The sequence below is a fragment of the Magallana gigas genome, chromosome 3, assembly GCF_963853765.1.
Source record: "Magallana gigas chromosome 3, xbMagGiga1.1, whole genome shotgun sequence".
NCBI lineage: Eukaryota > Metazoa > Mollusca > Bivalvia > Ostreida > Ostreidae > Magallana > Magallana gigas.
In genome coordinates, this window is record NC_088855.1 from 51,328,885 (window position 1) to 51,350,984 (window position 22,100).

The following is a 22,100-nucleotide window of genomic DNA, read 5'->3' on the forward strand; positions in this document are numbered from 1 at the left end:
TTTCCTATTTCTCCTTTCTCTCTCTCCCCTTTTTCTTTCCCTCTGCACTTTCTTCTTTAATTTTAAATATTAAAATAATTATCCCCCAGTCTCTCTTTTTATCGATCTCTGTTTCTCTCCCCCTAACTTACCCGAGTTGTAAACCATAGCACTTTTGAACTTCTTTTCAAAGTCCTCGGTCCTAATGGTATCCGTGTCACTCTGAGGGTAGCTGGCCCTCAAATTGTCGAGGTAGTTTCCTGACAAATACAACATGGATTAGCATTCACATAAAAAAAACCTAGCATCCAAATTTTTCTTTACTATATGCAATATTTGCTTTTTTATACAGTTATAAATGTCCTTCCATCCACACCCTTCACATGAACAATAAGATCTAAGGAATATATTTTCATATATATGTAATTCCAATACCATCTAAGAATTGATAAGGTATGAACATACATCACAAATATGTTATAATAATTTAAATAAAATGCTAATGCATTCTAAATTCATGCTTTATAGATGATACAGAGGTGGGTTATATTTAGTCAATACAGAGGCTTTGATAGGAAATAACAATACATTAGTGAAATGTATTTTAACTATTCAAAAAGTCAGGCACTACTAAACGTCTGGTCTGCCCAAGTTAAAGACCATCACAATGGGTTGACATAAGACTGAATATTTCTTGACCATTATCACAAATCCCCATTCAAATCAAATCAAATCAGATTTAAGTCTGTGTCAAAAGTCAACCCTTGGTCCTAAGGCAGTACTTTCTTCATAAAAAGATCTTATATAATAGGTATATAAAAAGTTCTCAAAAGTCTGCAATATATGTTATTATAAAACAAGTTGAATTAGTTTTTTTGTTAAATTTACACCTTGTGATTTTAACCAATCAAAATAAATCCAATCTGTTTTAAACAAACTTATATATGGTACTCAGACATATTGAAACGATGTTGGTATATTTTAACCTTTCCCAAGATGGCCCCATAACATATTCTCTTTAACCCGTATACAAACATTCTTCTGCACTGCCCAAAATCAGATTATCGTACAAAATTTAAATGAACAAACACGTAGAGTGTGTTATTTTCAGGCCTGTTTGTCGTGTTAATTGCAAGTGTGTATCTTATATCAATGACCGAGAGAGAAGTTACTCATTCTAAGTGTTAATATTAAGTTGTGTTTTTTTAAGACACACTTTATACACCAACACTTTGCAGGCATACCACATTCCCTCTGGGTCAGGGAATTTGTACAGAGATGAAACCAAGCTAAGTTCATGTTGTGGTTGACCAAAATACTTAATGGTGTACCCGTGTCAGATTTAGAATCCAAGGTCTTTTTATTCTGGCATTTACATTTAACCTTATCCCTCTGGGTACAGATCTTGTACCCACATGCTAAAGGAACCAGTTTAACTTTATTTCTTTGACATTTCTGTCTCTGAAAATTTTGAAAATGAGGAAAAAGCTGGATTAAAATTTTTCTGATTTTTTTTTACTCTCAGTACATTTTTCAGTATAGCAGTCTCATAGCAAAAGTCAAGGGTTGAACAGTTTTGATAAGTAATTAATGTAATATCTTAATTATAACCAATAAGGTTACAATACAATTTGGGGGAGGGGGTGAAATTAACTTCAGTGTAAGCGTGCATGTATTCATTATAAAGATACTCTCCACTATACTGTATTTACTGTATGTACAATGTAAATTAAGTCAAGAACCTTTTTTTTTTTAGAGAGAGAGCTGCTTATCTCTATCAGTTTAATGAGGGTAACAAGACAGTTCATGTATAGATGATTCGGGGAGACACCTCTATGTACCACTAGATGACTGCATACAGAGTGATAAAATGAATAATTGTCTATGTATATGTTTACATAAGTACCTCTTTTCTTCATCATGATTTCCTTGAACTTCTCATCCAACTGCTGTGCAGTGAGAGAGTCTAGATCACTTGGGGCATTCTGTCTTTCCTCTACAAAAAGTAAAATCATGAAATTGAATTCCTCTACAAAATACAAAGATCAAAATCATGAAGTACTAAAAACAATGTTCTTTTGATTATAATTGGTTGCCTAATTTTCTTTTTTACTCAAGTACATGTTCCTATAAAATGTAAAGTAACACTTTGGGGACTCTAACCACTAATGACAAAAAAAAATCCCCCAAAAAACCAAACAAACTACAATATGATAACTTTTCATGAAACTTACGTAAACAAAGCTTCCACATGGATTTATCTGGCATTATGTTTTACTATCCTTTTTATTTACTAAGTTTATGAGGTAAATTGAGATCTGCAGGATGGTGAGGTTGTTAAACACAAGAACATTTTGGGGTTAATACAGTGCCCTTCTGCTAAATACATATTGTACTTGATGTCAAGATAAATGTGAACTTCTGCTCTATTACATCCGTGATCCTATTCTGGCCATTATATAACCTCAACCACCTCCTGGTTTCTGAGAGCTTCTAATAAGGGCATTTCTAGGTGGTTAAGGTACTTCTATGAATGCTAGCTGTATGGTTCATTTGCCATAAATTCTACTGAAAAACAAAGAGTGTACCCACTTCAATTTTACACTCAACTAATTTGTTTTGGAAATCAAAGGATATTTTCACTAAAGGGTGTTTACAATTTCTTGACCCCCTTCTTTTATTTTCCTTTACAGAATGCAAATAAGAGCACTGGTAATTGAATTTTGATACCTCGATTGTATTTCTGATTAGTTTATACAGTGAAATAAAAGATGATAATCACCATTCTTACAACAACTGAACATTTGTAAACATTAGTTAAGGTTATATAATGGCCGGAATAGAACACTGATGTATTATTAATAGCTGGTATTTCGATCCAAACATATTTGGGTAATGGATGCAGAGTTGTCATGTAGTCACCGAAACATATACATGGTCATTAAGTTTTCAACAGGACAGCAAAAAGATTACCAACAATAGAGAGGTAGTTAAAAGCTATATAATGCATCTGTTATTATTGAAACTGTAATGAATTAATCATTGTAATAAGTATCATATAAATTACCTTTTTTTCTGTGATAGCGGGGAGAGATATAATCCATTTTGCAAAATAAGGCAAAATAATCTCCAGGAGAACTTGGCAGAATCACATCAAAAAATCACTATAATTTACTATCCAACTTTTGACAAAGAGATTTGTGTATTTGAGACCCGGGGTGACATTCTATACCTTTCGATCTTCTGCCAAATGGGACCAGTATATAGAAAAACATGAACTTTGCAGGGTTCCAATAGATATATTTAAATCTCGCTCTAAAGTATGCCAACATAAAAGTTGACAATGGAACCTCTAATCCTTGGCTTATAAGTCTACAGAAATCACGCTTAGTCCATTTCATTGGGTAATTGAACGAGTAGCAAAATTTACACACTTTTAATTTGGTGTTTACTTTTGCTATCATCCACGCCAAGGCGGATTCAACAATCCGTTCTGTGCAGAAGAGCTTTTGAAAAAAATGGTGAATGAACTAGAAAGAAAACAAATAAGTGCCACCGCCATAGAGTGTCTTAAAATTCCTCACGACGTCTGAGTTTAATCACAGTAACAATGCCATTGTACGTGAAGCAGTATATGTTTACCAAAGATTTAATTTGTCTGTTCAGAAACCATTTTAAAGTGCAGCTTGATCTTAATTAATAGGCAATTTATTTCATACATATTATTGTTGTAGTAATGAAATATTACAGTCGCATGTTGTAATTCATGATCAGTCATGTTTACATGTCCAAATGGTGAATTAGAAATGGATTTATATTTTAAAGCTTAAAATTGATTTTGAAATGAAGTTTATTTTGGAAAGAAACCAAAAGTCTGATCGAAATGTTTGGGTGTATTGTACATATGGCATATGGATTTGAATTGTATAATTAAACCAGTGGGAGAATCAGAAGAAATTAATTTCATAGTGCTGGCTTCAATACATTACATGTCAATCTTACAGGAACTATGAAATCTCAATTTCTAATTTTATACAATTTACAATAAAACATCTTTCATTTGCATGCATTAACTTTTGCCAGGTTAACAGAAACCTTTTTAGTAACAAATACTTCTCTCTTAAGAAACAAGTCCTTTTATATTCACAGAGATCATTTATCATTAGTGAAATTACAAATAAAAGTTTTTGTCATTAAATGCGGGGCTACAATTTGCATATAATGTTTAAATTAAGCATATTGATAAAAAAAAGATTGGGTGAAGAGTTGAAACAACAATAAAATCACTGACCGTCAGTAGCTCCTGCAGCATCACTGTAGATCTCGGCGGTGCCGATGATGTGGGGACTCCTGGACATGTCCATTCCAGAGGACGGCGGCTCCAGCACCTTCCTGTATCGCTCTGTCAGATTTATAATTGCAACAATGAGGTGTAAAATGTAACAAGGTGAAATTCTTCCGGTCATTCTTTTCTGAATGAAAAAATTTCATGTATTAAAACAAGAGAGAGAAAGAAGACTCATCTTACCAGATTTCTCTTTGGGATTTCCTGTGTTACCATTTTGATTTAAGGATTGTGATTTATCTCCCCTTGTGCTCTGAACTGACCCATTGTAGCTTTTCTACAAAATCAGTTCATGAATTTACAATCATATTGCTGTACTCAGATATATATATATATATATACATGTACTAAACAGACTCTATCCAGAGGGAAAAGAGAGCAAAAAATTAACATTTCCTACCATGGATGAGAGCTCAGCATCTATTTTGTCCATTACTGCATTCACTGGATCATACTTCTTATAACTTTGACTACCCTTTTTTCTGGAGTCATCATCATTTTCCGGATCAGAAAATCCTAAAAAATTCAAAATGTGACACAATATTGATAATCATGTCACTACCCATGGGTATATCTTTTTTAGTGGCAAATTTTCAAAATACCTGGTACATACACATTTGGAGCAAATACGTACAAGGATATCAAGAATCCCATATTATAGACATGACAAGATTGATCCAGCTTAATTAATTCCCTATCTATCTGATTCAAGTAACAACTCTACAGCAGCTATAGTGACACTTCTCAATCTCTTGGTGACACAAGGACCCTTCCAGTTGAGTAGTGAACAAAATGAAGATTGATGAAAGAATCATGGAGTTTACATGAGCAATAAAAATCTGCTAGGTAAATTCAAGCCAAACCAGCCCTATTTTTCTGCCTTGCAGCTGAAATCTTAGTAGTTTCCAGTCCCATGGTTTGCTAGACCGAGTGATTTTCTTATGCAACCAAAGAGAGAATATTCAGGGATTTACGGTGATTTCTTTGCAGGAAAGCTGACACATTTAGAAATCAATTACAATCTGACACAGATTGATCACCAGAATCAAAGGGGTAGAGATCCTCCAAAGTCCTGTACGGAGTGTTTACATAGATCGTGCTGACCTGGGGAATGTGTAAGAACAAAGTATGTGTACTACGATTTCGGTCCTTTAATTCTAATTACTGTCAAATCTCAAGCCGTCCCTTGGGAAGAACACAAGTTTCTTAAAAGTTTTTTCATAATGATCAGATTTTCTTTGTAGCTTAAACTATCTTATTTTTTAAATTTTAAGCGTAGTTTATTTCATACGATTCTCTTAATACTAAGCCCCTTTATGTCTGTATGTTGTTGTTTTTAAGATTATGCAATAGTTATGCAATTATCACTGTCCCTGGTCTGTATTGCTGACAAATTTTTTTACGATTGGGAATTTTAAGAGCTAGTTTACATTGAACCAGGATATCAATGGATTATCACACCTTGATTGTCTTACCTGTGTTAGAGCCTGACCTGACCGCGTCGTCGCTCCAGTCCCCAGACTCAAAGACAGACACACCGTTCATCTTGACATGCTGCAAAAACAATGGAAGCAAGTTAATAGAAAACATTTCTTTTGTACCTCATAAACAGACACACCGTTCATCATGACAATTGCTGCAAAAACAACATATGCAATTTAACTTAAATCACTGTCTTTCTAAATACTCTGTGAAGTTGAAACCTGTGAAGTATTAAAATAAGAGCTAACAGGACTTTGGAGTTTGATAAACGCGATATATGAAACCTTCAGGAAAAAAAAGAACAATATATCAATAAAGTCTAAAACTTTTAAACATCGGGGATTCAATATTACATTGTCAACATATCGGGTTAGGCCGAGGTGGGGTGACACATTACCAATACATAAATGGAGACCTATCAATCCACTACTCTGCAAGCATTGATCTCTTGAACAGTGTTATGGCCAACATCAAAACATAGCTGATGTTGTACTACAGATTTATTGACAAGTTTTCCAGTCAACCTTACTCATTTGTCAAACAAGTTTGAATATGAGACACCCCATGTAGAGATCCCGATTTTTTTCAAGTTTGAATTCAACCCTTACGAAACCTTGTTGCTTTTTTTGTTTTATCCTTCAACTAAAGGTTTCTGTGTACCTATAGCTAACACAGAGGGGAATGAACCTATATAATTATTTGTAAAACTATCTCCAATTACCTGACAGATCAAAGTCGGTAGGTAGTGACTTATGATTCAATTCCTTGCAAATTACACTCTCTGTCAATAAAAAGTATCTGGGGAAACTGTTGCACTGTACTTAATATGAATTAAATACTGAACCCATTCTTATAACATATGTGGCATTATACATATTAATCATTTACCAGTACATACTTGATTTTAATGAGCCGACAGAATTGGAGAGTTTTTATCTGATTTTCGCTTAAAAATACAAGATGAGAGTTTAACCACTCACCTAAAGTATCATTGACACATTAATCCCCAATAATCCATATAATGCAGTTTATACGGATCAATTCAACTCAATCCTCTTTTTAAAATAAAAACGTTCATGTTTATCTATGAATTTTAAAATATATTCAGATCCACATTGTGAAAATAACAGATAATTGAGGTTTTCCGTCCATTTAAAAAAGAGACAAGTTATAACAAATCAAATTTGCCACTAAGTGTATGCCTGCAGAAAAGAGACACTTTCAGATAGAAGATCTATAGTAGAGAGCCACGGGACACTGCACTTATTAGAGAACAATGCCAGAAAAGCTTTCAATATTTCAACATTGAGCCTCAGATCGTAGAAGTTATTTCCATTGTCTTCGCTAGCTATCAGTAGTGAAATATATCATTTTTGAAGATATTCACTGCTAGAGCCTTGGCAGGAACTGACCCGAGAACTTTTCTGGTTTCGATAATTGATGAGTTTAATATATCAGTGTAGACAAACAAAAAAGCTAACAATCTATAAATGCCTCTGTAGAAATTTTTTTTGGCTGCCAGATTCCATTTAAACCTTGGCATCCACATGTGATACCATTAATCTAAAAAGGTATTCGACAAAATGAAAGCCACATTCATTTCATTAACTCCAAGGCAGAAATAATCAAAAGTACAATTTATTCAGCCTCACATTTGAGTTTATGACTTAAAATCTTAAATCATTTTGAAGAATATATATAGTCACACCCTATGAAATACCAAGTCACACTTACTCTGAGCTCCTACTTGATTAAAACTTCAGTATACAAGTGTTGTTTAATTGTGATGAACTACAATACTGTAGATTCCTAATTAAACGTGTGGAATTAATATCCGCGTAAAATCGATAGAGGCACCCCTCATGGATTTTAAAATCTCGCTTTAATTTTCTGAGAGATGAGAACAACAAGAAATTAGGATAAAACTTCTACATTTGCAATTTTTTTTTCTCGCGATTTGATACAAAACGGGGAAATCGCTACATTTAATACATGTACTCGCGTAAAATAAGGAATTTACAGTAGTCTGTGCATTGTCTGCAAGCTTGTCCTTTCTGTGACTCCCTCTAAGCTAACTAGTGACAGAGAGTTGAAGGCTTGATCATCTACTCCGAGGATAAAGAACACTTCACTCAATCAGTGTCGCTATACAGTTTCTAGCCTGCCCTTCCTCTCCATCAGGCTCGGATCTTAAAGATGAGTGACTGGGCAACAAATATTTCCCCAACAAGCAAAACATAAATGACATGATTGCATGAACTTCTTTAAACATACTTTGAAAAATTTGCTAGTAATTTTATATGAGATTACAGGCCATGAGAAAAGAACAGGATGGATATGTTTTGCTGTTATTTGCATGGTATTTATGATATCTATTATTTGACCTTGAGATTAAAAGCAAGGTCATTAATTCAGCCTTAGAATCATAGCTAGTTTTTATATATGGAGGCCATCCTTATAAATACAATTCCCATCACTTGAGAAATACAGATTGTTCCAAACAACATCATTTAACAACTTATATCTCATAAAAGAAAATTGTTACGTCTGTCCTGTCATTAGAATATATAGATATATAATATAAAATCATTTGGTAAAATGATAGGCCTAATCAGACACCACAATGATGACAACTCTATTTTTAAAAATCTACACATCTGTTCAAAAGATATTGATGTCTTCATGCACAGTTTGTATTGAAAGAACACATAGAGGTGCTCTTATCTGTGCATGATCTCAATGCATTGACATGCTATATAGTCATCCAACATTTTAAATGATCAAGGTTTTCTTTCAACATGAGTTCAAATATTGAATGAATAAATTGATGATGAATATGAATCATCTGTAACTGAACTGCACTCTGTGCAAAAGAATGCAAAACAATTATACTGTGTGAGAGAACAGCTAATACTGCATAATTAAACCTGTTTATATGGTCAGCAGGTCTTTTCCCATTAATTACGGTTGCAAAAGGCACTTGCTGTGAAATACCACATTTCACAGCCAAGAAAACTGTATATATGGAGGTTTCAACTCTATTAAATTCAAAGCAAAATTTCTTCATTCTATAAACTTTAAATGCCAGTCAGAAAGGCAACTTTGTGCGCATTGATCCCCACTGAAGCTCAATAAGTGCCCATTTGGAATGTCAACGGCTTGAGAAATTCAAGTACTGCGCATTATGAACCGGGTAATTTAATGATACACTGTCAAAACCATTTTACAAAGAAAACCCAACATTAAGTCTGAGATAGTTATTGTATATATACAGACACTGAATAGATCATTTATGGTATCCAGTAGATCACAGGTTATTCCCTTTATACATAAATGATAGAGAGAAAACCTTACATATGTTTTTACATCCAAACTAGTTGAATAATGTACTAGCTGGTACACTAACGCAAAAATCTGCAGGATTTCAAATTTTCCTGATCTGACAGGCTTTTTTCAACTCTACACAGGGTCAATTATCTTGGTCTAAATCTTGATTTTTTAATTACACAAAAAAGTACCAGACAAAGTCTATAGAGTTCCATGAATTCTTCATAATTCTAATCCTGTCTGTGCAATACCCCCTCCTATCCCAACTTTCACCATCCATACTGTTTAAATATATCTACTGATTTATTTACAATTGACATACCACTCTATTTAACTAGATATCAAAAAGCATTTAATCTTTGTTAAACCTATGCAGTTGCCAAGAATTTCATTAAAATCTTAAATGGAATATTCTCTGTTCCATTCTAAATCTATTGTGATACCAATTATCAGAACCTTTCAAGCAGTTGATGCACAACAATACTCGGCTGATTATATATTCTAAAAAATTGAATTGCATCTATAAATATAGAATCAGGGCAAATCGAACGAAATAATTCTATTTCACTCTTTATAGGCTAGCAGTTGTTCCAAACAAACAAGAATTTTGGAATGCTAACAATTATTTTTATCCAATTAATATCATTAACAAGTCAATATATCAATTATGAAAAGTTTCAAACCAATGATTTTGAAAACAATTAGAGGCAATGATCTCATGAAAAATGTACAGCCATTCATTGGATAAGTTTTGGAATAAATTCAACTATGTCTTAGAAACTTCTGTAATATGCAGAATTGCAATCATCAGTTTTAAGAACTTCCACAAATAGTTTACAATGTCAACTCACATAAAGTTAACATACTGTACACATATTACATATTACAGCTGCAGTGGGGCAAGAGTTATAGAATTTTAAGGTACATCTTGTATCTACAACAGATAGGTGCACTTTCAGAATAGGTTTTAATTCCTTTTAATTTTGAATCCACATTATCAACACACATATGCATTATTTTCAGTGCATTAAAAATAAATGAATATTGCATTGTATAATAGCCAGGGTATATGCCCCCTGAGAGCAATGATAAGAAGATAAACATTTGTATACAATACAGTACATGTTTATAAGACATCTTTTCAGTGTATAGTAGCAATACCTATGTAGTGAAACCTTTATACCAAAGCAACTTTATTGCAGTATTGTCAGATGTTCAATCTTACTGATAATGCAGCTTTTGAAAACATGCAATCAAAATGATATCATACCCTTATAAACATTCAGTAAATTAAGATTAAAAATTCATTGGATGAAACACTAGTAAATGATACTTGAATTGAAAAGGATCAAAATACAGACGCTTTCCTCTACTAACCTATGAAGTTACTTCACATCAATTCCAGCTCATGTTTTACAGTCAATACTCCATAGAAGTTAAAAGAGCAATAGTTTTTTGAGCGGATATTGAAATCAGCTTAGTAGCACAGTATTCCAGCAGTGTTATTTTTCACACAACATGGCTATATTTCCAATAAATCAAAGCAGCCATGGCTTTCCATTCAATAGCTCTGACCGCAACAAAATGGCAAATGCACATACATTGCATACTTATGGAAACATTTATCCTTTTTCCTACTGCTCACACAAAACATTCTGAACAGGCAAAGACACAAAGGCTACCCATAAACTGTCTAATATCATCTAGCAGACGCACAAAAATTTTAAAACCCTCTTAATCAGGGTGGTCAAATATTCTACATCCAGAAATATCCCAATAAATCCACGGATATAAAATATGCCCTGATCAAGGGTCCCCAATTCGAAGGAATAACTGCCTCAATCACCTCTTAACTTGTCAATTGATGTTTGCTAACCTAGCTGTTTTCTAAAAACATGAAAGTTTTTCAGGTTTATAGGTGATCAAAATTGGCTACAGATACCTGCATGGTCATATCATGGAATTCCACTAACAAAATGTTCCATTTGATGATGGTCGATAGACAAATTCTTGATCTATCCAAGACATAAGCATTAACAATTATAATTAATACTGAACAAGCAAGATTCATGTTCAACATCATTTTGAAATAAACTTGTAAAATTGTTTTTTACTGGATTGTGTGTTGCTTTATGGTAAAGGGTTTCATCTGTGTTTCAAAACCCGTCTGATTTTACAGTCAGGACCCCAAAATTAAAATTAACATTGAAGCTGTTTTCAAATTTCACAATCACCTTATATTCTTCATTAAATGCTCGCAGTTAGATAGATGTTATTAAGATTTAATAGGCATACAGTATGCCTTAGTTTTGAAAATTGACCTACATGCAAAAACGATCTAGAACGGCAAGGAATAAGGCATATATGGTCTGATTCATCAAGACAACCAAACATTTACTACAAATATACATGTAACCAAGAGGTCGTGAACTAAAAAGATAACAATTGTTATTGACCGACTTAAATCTTCATAATTAGCCACCGTAAATGACCGAGCACAATTTAGTTCCGTCATCACAACACCTGAAATGATAGAGATCTTGTATATGCACAGCATGAGATATTTAGGTAAGATGACCTTCACGTTGGGCCAGAATTTTAAACGTGCCAGCTTTAAGGTGGTATTGATCCTGAACAAATTTATCTTAAATTTAATGACATATCAATCTGTTGAGACGTCCAGTGTGCTGCCAAAAGATCTTCATTCACAGAGAAGGGCATTCAGTAAAGATTTCTTCGGTATGCATGATAATCCAATAATTTAACACTTCTGTATATTATGGAATATTCTTCTTAAGGAATGAAAACAAAAACAATGAATATTTATCATTGTTAGCAACCAAACTTCATTAACGAAATGTTATTTGATACAAAAATGTACGGTATTCACTGTGCCTAAATTATTACAGAGAGAGAGAGAGAGAGAGAGAGAGAGAGAGAGAGAAAGTATAAACATCAAAGAATATAATGAGTACATGTTAGTTAATACTCTTGTGCTGCTTAACTGTAGACTTTTTTTAGAAGTGTTTTAGGTCTGAGTAAACATTTATTCTTCAAATTAAATGTGAAAGCATGCCCCATGCTAGAACAAACATTTTCAACTGAAATCTTTGTCTACTCCACTTAATGCAGATTTTTAAAATCTCTGCTTTTGTCCTTTAGAGTTCTTTGACAGTTCCTGGCAATTGGGATTTCATACCTTCATCAGTTAATTCAAGCCAGATCTAACCTCTAAGGTTGACAAATACAAGATTCCCATTCACATTTCTGAATTATAATTTAATAATAAGCATATCATAATTGACTGCATACCAAACTTTTCAATCTTTTTTAAGAGTTCTTTGACAGTTCCTGGCAATTGAGACTTCGTACCTTCGTCAGTAAATTCAAGCCAGATCTAACCTCTAAGGTTGACAAATACAAGATTCCCATTCAGATTTCCAAATTATAATTTAATGAGCATATCATAATTGACTGCACTCCAAACTTTACAATCTTTTTAAAATAAATACGGTCTTATAAATCAATACCCTTAATAATAGAATTCTGATTAGACAAACATACAATTTGAAAAACACCAATAGTGAAGTCATTACCTTCGGTTTCTGAAGCATTCTCTCACTTACTGGCATTCCTATAATTCAATAAAACGTCCCAGATGTGATTTTCTAAAGTCACAAAGCCAAAAATCAATCCTTATGGATTACAGAGGTTACATACATTATCTTCTGTATTAATCCTATTATTAAAGTCAAGTGACCAAAACAGAGTTAATCCATGTCATTTCATAACAAAATTTGTTTCTGAACTTCATCTTCATGCTTTATGCGTGTATAAGGTAGGAATATGAATAACCATGTTCAATCGTTCAATGTCTTTGCCAAATAGTGATGTTGACAGAGGTTTAAACTACTGTGACAATTTTTCTCCTGTCCAGGTAAGGCAATGCCACCAACTTGTTAAATATCTACACGTAGGAACAAGCAACATGTCTATTGATCTATCAGATTTTTGCAAACGATTGCTTCTGATTGAAGAAAAAAAAATTAGATGGCATATAGTTGGAGAATTCTAGAGATCAGTGCTATTGGCTCTAAGCCAAAGAAGAGCATCTTTCAAAGAGTAACTTTAATCTTTGACAAAGAAAAAATCCTATCTTTTTCAAATCTGAACAGGATTTTAATGGAAGAGTTTTAGGGGAACACTTTCTGGTATCTCTAATATAATGATAAGATCCCCTGAATGCTCATATGCAAGATCAAAGAGGTAAACAAATAACCATCTAAGAAAGGGATGGTCGATTTTTAATTCTGACTTTAATTTCAACCCTAAGGAAAAATATTTGCAAGACATGGTTTTGTAAGCTAATAAATTCTGTTATTAAAGATCAGCCCACTGATTTTATAAATTTATATTTTCACTATATTAAAGTCTGCACTTGGGGCTTATATACACACATTAAATTCTCTTGGAGAGAAATAGCTAGTTAGTTCGCCAATCATAAAAGGACTACCAAAATGGTATCACCTAACCTACTATTAAGCAGTATTGACAAAACAGGACAATATTTACTCAGTGAAATCAGTGGTGTCAAAAGACCAAGCATAACATAGCAGGAGAGATAGGCAAAATATTAATGGCTGATAGCGAATCTTTGGGGGACACAGAGTAACAACAAAAATCTACCAAACCTTGATGAAACCAAACAAAACAATGGTTAACAAACCAGCAGGAAAGCTGCACAAAATATCATCATGATAGTACATCAAAAGTTACGATAATTAAATCTAACCAAATTAAGGTTACCAAATCATCACTGATTACAAAATTGAAATATCCATGTTTAGAATAAATTATGTGAACTAAACTTCAATGATATCTTAAGACAGATATACAAAATATTCTAAAGATCTACACCAGCGCATTCAATAAAAGTCTAAGGAACGAACAGAATGCTACACAATCAAAGCTTTTATACATGTACTAGCAAATTTTCACTAAGAATCTTCATTATGAGATCTACCAAATTTTTAGAGAATCTTTAACACCAAACATTTGGAAACGTACATCTTCAGAATTTTGAAAAATCATTTTAATGGCCAAATGATGTAAATTGAATGCTTTAAAATATTGCTTGTATCTTAAACATGATGTACTTTCAGCCATATGAATATCTTAATTATCCCATATCACCTTAAATATTTTTTTTTCAGATTCCAAACAAATTTGTTTTTTTAGATAAAAACAGCATGACTTCTGTTAATGAATGACAAATGTCATGTAATATGGAAATGCATTAAGCTACACCTGCATACTGCATATAGGGCTAAAATCCTATATGGATCTTTAAGATATCACCAGTCAATAAAAAATATGATGTAATCCAGTCAGATCTCAGTGAAAAGTGTTGGGCACCTTGTGCTTCAACATACATACAGATAGAATGAAAATATATTGTCCTACCTCTAAACAACTTCATAGATAAAATTGGTTGTCCTGTAAAACTAAGATTTCTCCAGTTTGAATTGGAAAGAGTACATCTAAATGCTTTTACACTCTTCACAAACTCAATCCCATATGAAGAACGGATATAAATCACCGTGGGTATACACTTCTAATGCAGACACAATGTGTACATGTATGCACAATTCCAAAACAACTTTCCTCTCAGCTAACACTCTCCCTTTATACCACAATGCACTTCATTATAAACCAAAATCCCCCTTTTGAGGAACTCTACGTGACTTATGAGATTGCTAAATGGAATTTTATCTTGGAAGGATTCATGAAGTTCAAACCAAAAATTCTACCATTTGATTACTATATAAAGGCTACACAAAAGACCGAACTTTGTCGTTATCATAATGGTATATGAACCTTTTACGAGAGTACACAAAACACAGCTGTTATCAATGCCAGTTATTTCATTCATTGACTTCTATTAACTTTATTACGAAGAAAACTCCACCAGAAGTTACTTTTTAATCGTAAAATAATTAAGATTGATTACAGAAAAACTCCACAATCAAAATTTTGTTTCTGCCAGAAACTTGGCCATACAAACAGAGCTAGGTGTGGGACTAAGTGTGAAGACCCTTTATTTCAATTCTCAAACCCTCATTCCATCCGCATGAACAAATAGGAAATGGTTCCCTTTTATCTAATGAATAGCTAGTTTAGATACAGTCTTTTGAGGCCTCAGTTTTTAAACTTGAACTGACTCATTACACAACCTCATGCTAAGATATGAGTTTTAAATACATGTAGTTTTCTTTAAGACTAATATATCTACAGTCATATATCACAGTCGTTTATCAGATGTGCTGATTGAATATTATTTCAAACATTTGATTAGAGCATAGTTAGTCTGCAAAAGAGAAATCTAAACAGGACAGTTTTCATATTGAAGTTATCATTCCATAAATCCCAAGTCTATGCTGAAGGGCAAAGAAACTACCAATATATGCAATTTCAATATAAAACACAAAAATAATTGTACTTAAAACAAAACTGCATCATTTATTATTCCAACTTCATTCTAAACATTTGTGATAACTCTTGGACACTTTCCATTCATCAATCCTGTCTCGACATTCTATCAATAGTTTGGAGTTCTGCTAGTAAAATCCTTTGTCTGCCAATACCTAAGCCTTAATGTAAGACCCTCCTCTTGCAAGACCTTTCCAATCCGAGATCAATACTGTCCTATCAAGGCCCGGCTATCAGCAGGTTGTACACCCCACCTGACCCCCTCATCATGAAATGGACAGCCACTTGAGAATCTCCCCAACTACACACTTCAGCTCGCAATAACCAGAAGTCCCCTACAGTATCAGTGGCAATCACAAACTTGCTATTTCATTCCAACCTGCGTTAATGTCTCTCCATACATGCGTTCCTGTCTTTCTTGTCTATTATTCTTATAACACAAAACTATACTTACTGAAAAAAGTTCTTTTACATGTAAATTTGTATTCAATATGTATCAAAAGATATGTTACATAAGCTAATTTTTACACCAGTTTGTAAAGAAAAATTTCAAAATGCCTAAACTCATTTTTATGATATATCATTTGCCTTGAAAATCAATATATTAAATTGCTGAACATGGAGAAATAGATATTTTTGCTAAGGATCCCCTCTGCTTCACAAGATTTATTATCTGACTTTAATACCACGATTATCTTGACTTGAAGTACCTTGTTTGGATCGATGGTAGATTATTTCACACTTGCGACTTCTTAGTGGGGTGCCTACACCCTCCCTACAAGACTTTACACCGCCACAAACCTACATTGAACTTGTAGCAAGATAAATGTTGTTAATGGCCACTCTGTGTTTGCTTTTCACATCAAGTATATCAGTGTCAGAATTTCATTTTATATTGTGTTTTGCATTCCTTCTTTTAAACATTCATATTCTGCACAGCTAGGTTATCAGAATTTCAATTTTGTTGAATACCAATTATCAAAGTTTTAATAAAATCCAAAATATCATTCATCAACATGCAAGAAACAAAACTTCAACAACTCATGCTGAACAAACAAACTTGACAAGACTTTGTTTGCAGAATACATACACAATGAGTCCAATAAATCATTTCTGTTCAGTGGTAGTATAAAACAGACAGTTAGTAGGAACTATTTGAACTAATTTATTCATGCATTTCACCATTCATACTCACTTTGCCTGCTCACAAAACACTCCAACATCAGGCCACATACTGAAACAACCAACATTTATGCAGACCAGTAATACACTAAACATCAACATCAATTGACAAGTAATATTTCCAGAATTTTTTCGAATCAAATTTTTTTGACACATTCATTTTGAAAAACTTTAATTATAAAATTCTATGAATAGTTTGCATGTTTTCAAAATGAAATTTGTTCACAAGTGGGGTTAGTTATTATTACATATAATACACGGAAGACTGAACACATTGTTTTTTTTTCACAACTATAGTTTATCACACCTCCATGAATATGAAATAAAATGTCATATGTTAGGGATATTTGATATCAATCATCTCACAAGAATCAAACTTTGATGGAAAAAAAATTATAACATATGTTCAATGTACTGGTGTATGGATCGAGAGTCAAGATTATGGATCAAAGATGAATGATTTTAATCACAGATTGTACGAATCACAGCTCAGTGGACACGGCTTTCTACCAAGTTTTAACACTAAAATGTGGATCATGAATCCGGCGGATAGAGTTTGATCAGATGCTGTTGCTGGGACGGATAGCTGGTGACTGGACAACACTGGTGCTGCCGGATGTAGTCGTAGATACAGGGGTAACAGAACACAAACCTGTCAGGGGAGAAACCACCAATTATACACCATATGGATTGCAAAATTTTCATACACATTCAGCACAAAAAAATAAAACCATATAACATAGGTATCTATCCCACAGTTTGATGTTAATAAAATAATAACAACTTTGTTTTATCTTTTTAATACTATTATCTAAATTTCTTTTTTTATTTTTGAGATAAAATTAGATTATACTTGTTTGTTTTCCTCCTCGCAAAAATTACAAAATTTGAAGACATCATTTCTAGAAATTGAACAAAGGGACCTACCCTGACGTAGACAGAGCGGTGTCATTTGTCCGAAGTTTCAAACAAAGAGGACAAACATTGTGTGGAGTTTTTACCAAGTCTTTGTCAGTCTGCAATTACATGTATGAATGAATTAAGTTGAGTTTCATAGCTTTACATTTTTCCATCTTCTACATGTACTCAACTCTAAAATAATCAAGACTTTCATACATGTATATTAATCATTTGAGAATTTTCAGTCCATGAATTCAGACTGATATCAATGAAAAAATCAACCAACATTTTAGAAAATGAAAAAGAATTTATCAAAACCTAGCTTGCATAAAAATCAAATTTCACTATAATGTACTAGAGTTTCATCTTTTTACATAAGTCTCCATTAAAGTAGAACTGTGATGAAAAAAAAGTCTAATTTAAATCCTGATGGTTTCCTACCTCTGGTGGATCAGGTACAGGCAACGCCATCAGAGATGGAGCATTGTTCTCACTGGCATACCACCAGTCTAAGAACTGCAAGAAAAACACGCCCACTGACAGACTGGTGGACAGGGTTACAGCTGTCAGACTCAGGGCTTTCCTGGTGACCAAATTCAGTTTCCCTGGCAAGCTGTAAATTATATACTTCAAGTCACAATACTAAACAAGAAAAAATGTGACAAGGGGAATAACTCTTGAAGAGACCAGACTTAAGTTGCATTAAGATTTCAAACTACTGATAGTTTAAATTTGTCAAAAATAAATTCTTCATGTTTGACTTTAAATTGCAAATACCCGGTAGTAAAAACTTGCGATTTTGAAGAATAAAATAAATAAAGATCTTCAAAATCTAAAATTGAATTTAAGTCTTTTCTCAGTTATGGTCTTAAGGGCCAGAATTACTAGTACATTTAAAAGGAGAAAATGTAGCGACAACCCCTGAATTATACCTAGCTGAAGACCAAAGTTGAGAAAACGGAAGACTGTGTGAAACATCCTCCTCCTCTCCCTCAGCATGGCAGAGTTTGGTTCCAGAGAGGTGAAGGAGTGGGGAGTGCCAGGAGATCTTCCCCAGCATGTAGGCGACCTGATAGGCCAGCAGACTCCCCTCCCAGCTCATGTGGACATACGGGTACACAGCCAGGAACATCTTGTATAATTGTTTGTACACCTGACCCTGTAAATGAAATACAGCTGTTCAATTATATGACATTAATGTTGCACAGTGGTAGTAACAGTCAAAATGGTTCACTGTGGTTTCATCATTATTTGTGGAGTCCTAATTTTTGGGGAATTAATGATCAATGAAATCAAATGTTACTTGAATTCAGATATATGACCACCATTTGTAGCGGCAGATCCATATCATTCATGAATTCATGTACTATTTAAACTACAAAATCCTTGAAAATTGATGCCGACTAATACTTTGGAATCACTAAAAATTTTCCGTGGCTCAATTTTCGTGGTTTTTGTGGGTAGCCCTCCCCCACAAATTTACATCTTCAATGAAAAACAAGTTTAGAATGAGTTTTCTTTCTCATTGAAACCAAAAACCGAGGCATCCACGAAATTACATCCCATGATTAAGCAAAATACCAACAATCTATAAAAATTGGCCCCCACAAAATTAAATGATTCCCCAGTGTTGACAAACCCCAAGTATGCTCCTACTTCTCCAACTAAAATACTAGTTGCAGGCTGTTAAGGTCTTCAAACATCACAGAAAACTACATATAAATTTACTTTAAAATTAAACAAAGAAAACTTTAAGATTTAAATGTTCCCTTCTCAATCAGTTTGAACAAAGACGTCTATCTAATTATGAATTATGAAGACTTATCATCATACTCTGAGTTCCTACCTTTGGCTGCTGGCCAATGTTATAGCTATGTCTTGCCTCTTCAAACCAGTGATCTAACTTTTGCTTCAAATAAGGCAGAATAACCTGCATATCAAAGAAGTTCAAAAAGAAAATGTATTAATTGGTAGTAAATGTATGTAGGCATTAATTAGTATAACTTGTTTAAGAGATTTCTAAATTATGTAAAAAACTGTATATTTCAATAATTGATCTATAAACTTCTAGAACCAAAAATATACTACCAGTAGTACCCGGTGATTCATAACCATAATTTTGTTGATAAAAACCAGGCCAGTACATGTCATATCAATCATTTTTTTCCCCATGTTCCACCATGAACTAATTTTGATTTACCAGTATTTGTTCTATACAAATGTTTAATTACATGTATAACAAGGGGCAAATACTGATTGTAACTAAAAATACACAGACTTATTGAAAACAACACAATGGATTAAGACAATCAAAAGTCAGTGACAAAAATTAAGGTATTATAAAACATTCAAGATTGGTTGAACAAGTCAAGGTATAGAAAAAATATGTGGGATTTGACATGCAACTTATCACAGGAGTTGCCTGGATTTAACATAGCAAGCAAATTTGAAGCAGCTAGCTCAAAAGTATAGTATACCAAACAGAGTAAGGACTTCCAAAGGGCTCTTCTGGGTAAATTCTTAGATGGAGATGCTCCATTTACAAAACGCTTTAGATCATAAAAATTCTCAGCAAAAGATGCATCTGAAATACGTAATAGGAAAAGATTATTTTTGAAGACCAAATTTTTTTAATTCATTGACAGTTTAATAACAAAGCATTTTCAATAATAATCATTTCATTATAAAAATTGGACAAGAATGATACTTGCTTTACAGTGCAGTTGCTCTATCTTTTATTTACAGTTGATAATTATTCAAAATTTTTATGCAATACAGATTAAAAAAAAATAAATCTTCATACGGTACATACTGTATTTGTGAAGGTAGTAGTTTTGGAGTATGAAGTCTAATCCAGTGTAAATTTCATCATACCACCTTAATAAGCAACCAAATTTCTCAGGTCTACTCTCTGCAAGCACCTTTGAAAAAGATTCACATGAAATAAAATACAGGTACATGTATAAGTAAACAGATATGTCCATGTACGAGGGTTGTCCCAAAATAGTGTAGACGAGTGGCGTTATTCAGTTAATCGAAGACAAAGGAAGATGAAATTTGTGCCATAAAGGGTTCAAGATATTTTCATTCAAATAATGTTTTAAAATCAAATATTGTTTGAGATTAAATTGGTTAAATGAAAGCATGTTAGATCAGAAATTTGACATGTGGCACAATGTCAAAAACAAAAAGTTAAAATCAACATAATGAAAATTGCGAGAAAAAGTACTTTTTGAATGAAAAAATTCAAATAAAAGATACATTTATATTTGATAATAATTCTATTAGTTACTCAGAAAATGTTTTGGCTATAACAAAACTTTTAAATATTATATAGCATGTTTTGTGACAAGTTGAAAAGTTAACTCGTAATAAAATGACGATGTCAGCGTTTAAGGCGGCGCACCAGTAACTGATACAATTTTGTAAAAACCATGAAATAAATCCTAAGCAGCCTTAGGAGTAAATGAAATTAACAAAATCGATTAGAAATGCGTTTTGTGAATAAGTAGGTTAACAACATTGAAAATATTTAGACAATTTAAGTATGATGACAATAAGTAAAAAAAAGAAACCCCGAAATCAATGGACGTCTAAATGCAGAACGACACATTTCGGAAAGACGGACGTTAGACAACAAGTAATACAGGACAAGTTTGGAGCCCACAGATCGTTTGTACTTAGAAAATATTAAAAACAAAATCAAAACTAGAAATATATGTTGAATGTGCACTCAGGGTACATGTTCAAAGATGATATTTTTTCTAAGACATTTTTGGAAATAAAACGTAAATGTTATCGTAAAACGATGTGGAGGGTTTAGCAACAACATAAAACTGGAAATTTTCGACATCGCATGTTGTGCCGCCTGACAAAACTTGTTGTTAATCATTACAATGTATTTATTTTCTCGAGAAATAAATAAAGTACAGATTAGAATATTTCAGTATTTTTTGCCAAAGGGTCATTGAAGAAAACATAGAAGTCTAAAGAAATTGCAGTGAACAAATAATAAATTATGTGTCCTGTCTTACATTATTTTGGGACAACCCTCGTATATGTAGTCTATTGTAGAAGCATTTATACAAGCTTCTCCCCTTAAATATTTGATAAACTTTTCCCATCATTTCCCTACAAATGACTAGTAAGAAACGTGATACATATGTTTTGATTGGTTTACCCTCTATAAATACCTTGACAGCGTGTTTTAGTGCTGGTCTCACACTTCCCATCAAACTTTCTTGAGCAAGCACCTCAAATATTGAAGGAACAGAAGTAAAAGTTGCTGAGGTAATATGGGCTGCATTTTCAGCCATGGTGAATGAAACTGACAAGGAATTACTTGCAATTTATACAGCTACAGACTTCAGCAGAGATCGTACTACAAATACTTATT

At 33.1% G+C, this 22,100-nt stretch overlaps 2 protein-coding genes across 17 annotated transcripts in view; both read right to left on the bottom strand.

The window, feature by feature from the left end:
• LOC105331031 (trichohyalin) overlaps window positions 1-16,958 on the bottom strand; it is a 53,451-nt gene extending 36,493 nt beyond the window's left edge. For 11 of the 16 annotated variants that reach the window (XM_066080238.1, XM_066080236.1, XM_066080232.1 and 8 more), the window contains exons 1-7: window positions 12,730-12,950; window positions 5,800-5,878; window positions 4,725-4,840; window positions 4,508-4,601; window positions 4,271-4,381; window positions 1,886-1,975; window positions 132-239 (exon numbers count right to left, since the gene is read on the bottom strand). In XM_066080238.1, the coding sequence (XP_065936310.1) occupies window positions 132-239; window positions 1,886-1,975; window positions 4,271-4,381; window positions 4,508-4,601; window positions 4,725-4,840; window positions 5,800-5,878; window positions 12,730-12,765 (634 nt within the window). In that variant the 5' untranslated portion in view covers window positions 12,766-12,950. Of the gene's footprint in view, window positions 1-131; window positions 240-1,885; window positions 1,976-3,046; window positions 3,490-4,270; window positions 4,382-4,507; window positions 4,602-4,724; window positions 4,841-5,799; window positions 5,879-6,786; window positions 6,952-12,729; window positions 13,013-14,596; window positions 14,815-16,817 lie in introns of those variants that run through there. The other 5 variants (XM_066080227.1, XM_066080235.1, XM_066080233.1 and 2 more) reach the window with 5 other exon arrangements.
• A 358-nt stretch (window positions 16,959-17,316) lies between these two features.
• On the bottom strand, window positions 17,317-22,098 carry LOC105331029 (peroxisome assembly protein 12). The gene is made up of 8 exons (XM_011433045.4): window positions 21,898-22,098; window positions 20,517-20,625; window positions 20,182-20,288; window positions 19,551-19,634; window positions 18,637-18,863; window positions 18,146-18,317; window positions 17,732-17,820; window positions 17,317-17,456 (listed from the first exon to the last, which is right to left on the bottom strand). Exons 1-8 carry the CDS (start codon window positions 22,018-22,020, stop codon window positions 17,339-17,341), a joined length of 1,029 nt encoding a protein of 342 aa, XP_011431347.3. The 5' UTR covers window positions 22,021-22,098; the 3' UTR covers window positions 17,317-17,338.
• Between the last annotated feature and the right edge of the window lie 2 nt (window positions 22,099-22,100).